The 3,472-nt window shown below is 67.0% G+C and overlaps 1 protein-coding gene across 1 annotated transcript in view; it reads right to left on the bottom strand.

Moving 5' to 3' along the window:
* The window catches only part of KMT2D (lysine (K)-specific methyltransferase 2D), a 24,877-nt gene extending 22,520 nt beyond the window's left edge, over window positions 1-2,357 (bottom strand). Inside the window, exons 1-9 of the mRNA XM_014959899.1 lie at window positions 2,273-2,357; window positions 2,064-2,190; window positions 1,738-1,973; window positions 1,533-1,639; window positions 1,286-1,448; window positions 1,009-1,174; window positions 808-922; window positions 575-726; window positions 3-454 (exon numbers count right to left, since the gene is read on the bottom strand). Coding sequence (XP_014815385.1) covers window positions 3-454; window positions 575-726; window positions 808-922; window positions 1,009-1,174; window positions 1,286-1,448; window positions 1,533-1,639; window positions 1,738-1,973; window positions 2,064-2,190; window positions 2,273-2,321 — 1,567 coding nt within the window. The 5' untranslated portion in view covers window positions 2,322-2,357. The remainder of the gene's footprint in view (window positions 1-2; window positions 455-574; window positions 727-807; window positions 923-1,008; window positions 1,175-1,285; window positions 1,449-1,532; window positions 1,640-1,737; window positions 1,974-2,063; window positions 2,191-2,272) is intronic.
* Between the last annotated feature and the right edge of the window lie 1,115 nt (window positions 2,358-3,472).

The raw sequence follows: 3,472 nt of genomic DNA on the forward strand, positions 1-3,472 counted from the left end.
TTCTTCAGGGGGCAGCTCGTCCTGGGGCACCTCCTCGAGCAGTGGTTCATTGGGGGGCAGTTCCTTGAGGGGAAGTATGCTGTGGGGCAGCTCATCAAGGGATGGATCACCGGGGAGTAGCTCCTTGAGGGGGGGTCTGTCAAAGGATGGCCTCTCAAGGGGCAGCTCATCAGCTGGCAGCATGAGAGGAGGGGGCTCCTCGGGGGGCTGCACGAGAGGAGGGGGCTCCTCGGGGGGCTGCACGAGAGGAGGGGGCTCCTCGGGGGGCAGCTTGTTGAGGGGCAGTTCATCAGGGGGCGCCTCCACAGAGGTCAAGTCGCTGGGAGGAGCCCCACCATCGCCCGGGGGTGCCTCATTGGGGGTCTCCCCTTGCTGCATCTCCTCCTTGCACCCCGCAGGCTCAGGTCGGGGGACAGGCGTATCTGTTGGCTCACTGCGGTCGGGGGACGCCAACCTGGATGGGGGAACCATGTGAGGGGAAGGGGGCTCAGGCCACCGTGTCCCCAGGGTCACAGGACACAAAGGGGACACCCAGCCCAACACCTCCACAACCAGTCACCCCAACCCCACTCACGTCTGGGCGGGTGGGTCCGGTGGTGGCACGTGTGCTGGTGCCCCGTGGGTGCCCTCAGCTGTGTGGCGCTGCTGGCAGCCCTCGCACACCGAGTAGCTCTGGTACCACTGGCCGGCAGGGTGCCGGCCACAGTCCAAGCAGACCCGGCAGTTCTAGGGGGGAGGCAGAGGCACATCAGGGGTGGGTAGAGGGTGGGAGCACCCCTGTACTCCATTAGTGAGAGCAGAACCCACCTTGCACTTCCAGGAGTCGGTGGGGAGCCCCTCGATGGCTGGTTCCATACAGAAGGTGTGATAGCCCTTGTCGCACGCCTCGCAGACCAACATCATGGAGTCCTCACCGGGCTGCCTGCAGGGTGCAGGGGGAAGGGTTAGGGTTGCGTTCCCCTCCCATGCACCCCTCGTTGTCCCCCTGTTGCAGGGACGTGAGCTCACCTGCAGGTTTGGCACACTTTGCACTCGGGGCACTGCCAGCCTGAGCGTTTGCGGGGCGTCAGGGTGATGTCCAGGCAGGCCCCATGGTAGTGCTGCCCACAGCTGGTGCAGAAAACCAGGTCCTGCAGGTCCCCCGGCCCATCACACACTGAGCACCGGGCATCCTCTGGACGTGGGGAGAGAAAAAGGCTGTCAGATCCACCCCCTCACCAGGCTCTGCCTCCCTAGGGCCCCCCTCCAGAGCGGGAGGGGACCTGGGACCCCAGCCCGCTCGCACCCATCTGCACGGCCTCGGCCACGTGCTCAGGACACAGGAGCCGCAGGGTCTTCACAGACTGGAAGCAGCCGCTGGCAGCAGCGCAGGGAAAGTGGTAGAGGCGGGGGCAACCAGCTACCCAGCACGGGATGGTGGCCCCCATCCGCCGACAGTGTTCACATTTCTGAAAGCAGAGGAGCCCGGCGGGGTCAGAGATGCTGTTCAGGGCCAGGCTGAGCCCTCACTGTCCCCCCCCCAACCTGCTCACCTGTGAGATCCCTGAGAAAACAGCTCTGTCCACACCAGCCAGCCCTGCTGCCTCCTGCTCCACGCCGGCCGACCAGGCTGCGCACCAGCGGTGGACCCAGCAGTGCCCTGTGAGGAGGGGGTGTCAGGGACAAGGGGGGGTCCCCAGGCCAGGCAGGACACCCAGGGAGGTGGGATGAGGACCGCAACGCCGTGACTGCACTTACCTGTCGGCTCAAAGAGCTGCGCTGGAGTTACCCGCTCGGAGAAGCCGATCTGTGCCAAGTGGTCACCTGCCACCTCCAGCTCCTGGGGGAGCTGGCCAGGACCCTCGGGGGGCTTGTAGCCTGCCAGCCGCTCGGGCCAGTCAGGCGCCGGCTCAAAGCGCTGTAGCTCCCGCTGCCCATGTGGGCTCCAGTCCCCACAGTTGCAGAGAGCGCAGCGGCGGGCTGCTGTGCTGGGGCTGAGGAGGGAGGGAAGGAAAGGGGGTGTAATGGACACGTGGGACCTCCCAGCCAGCTCCATGCCACCCCCGAGCCCTGCTGTTCCTCACCTGCTGGCCTGGGGAGGTCCCTTTGTGTCTGTGCTCTCTGGCTCCGGCCCGGCGGAGGCGCCTTCAGGGGGTTTCAGGGGGTCCCCCTCTGCGCTGCCCATCCCCTCCAAGGCCTCGGCCCCATCAGCTGCCAGAAGAGCAGGTGTCAGCCACCCTGGTTTTGGGGACACAGCCCCCCCCAAACACACCCTGCCCTGCCCCAGGCTCACCTGGCACCTCTGTGTTCTTCTCCTCGCTGGGCAGCTTCTCTTCGTCCATCCTGCCTGCGGCGTCCCTCGGGGGAGTCCCGCAGCTGCGAGGGGGGGGAGATCCATCAGCACAAAAGCAGAGGAGCCCTTCCCTGCCCCCACTCACAACCCTCCACCCCAGGGACAGGGCAGCCCCCTCCAACAAGTTTGTGGGGTCTCAGCACAGCAGAGGCATCCCTCCCTGCCAGGAGCGAGTGGCACGTCCCGGTTCCCCGAGGTTCCACAAGACCCCGTGTCCCACAGCAGGGATGGTGCCCCCCACTCCCCTGTCACCCGCCAGCTCCCAGATCCCTCCCAGGTTGGAGTGGGGACGGCACAGCAACACCCCGGGGCAGCTCCCCACCGATGAGGCCACACAGGACCTGGGGCTCCATGATCATAATTAAACCCAGGGGGGGTGGGGCAAGGGAGGAGTGACCCCGACTCCATGGCACACCAGCACCCCAAGGGGTCCTCGGGACCCCAAGGAGGCCCCAGACCCAGCAGAGGCAGCACCGGCTCGGGGGTCGGGGGCAGGAAAGCACTCCCAGTGCTCATGGCGAAGCTGGGACGCCCCCAGTGCCTCCTGCCGCAAGGCTGGGTGAGATTCAGGGTGCAACAATAACGTGGGGTGCCCGAGGTCCCCCCCTCAGCACCCAGCTGCTGCCTGTGCCTCAGTTTCCCCAGGGCAGGAATCAACACAGCTGAGCCCCCCAGGCACCAGGGTGGTCCCAGGATGGGGGGGGGGGGTTTCACCCCCAAAACACCACGACCAAAGCCAAGGGGAAGCCGTGCCCTCACCCTCAGCCCTGACCTCACCCCCATCTGCCAGTACTTCACACACACCCCAAAAACCCAACGGGGGGGCAAGCAGATGCCGGGGGGGGGGGGACCGTAAGCCTCGTGCGGGGGAGAAGCCCTGGGAACCCCCCTACCCCGACACAACCAACGCGCTGGGGCAGCTCCCAGCACCCCAAAACCCCGGCTGCCCCCTGAGGCGCCGTGGCAGCAGGTCGCAGGAAGCCCCCGGCCGGGCACGGCGGGGCCCTGGCCCGAGAACGGGGAGAGCGCCCCTCGCCAGCAAATCCGCTCCGGTTCCCCGGTAATCCCGGGGGGGGTGATTAGGGCCCCCCGGGGCTGCTCTACGCTCCACGGGAAGGCCTCGGCGTGCACCAGGGATGG

This window comes from Calidris pugnax, unplaced genomic scaffold (assembly GCF_001431845.1).
Source record: "Calidris pugnax isolate Ruff unplaced genomic scaffold, ASM143184v1 scaffold533, whole genome shotgun sequence".
NCBI lineage: Eukaryota > Metazoa > Chordata > Aves > Charadriiformes > Scolopacidae > Calidris > Calidris pugnax.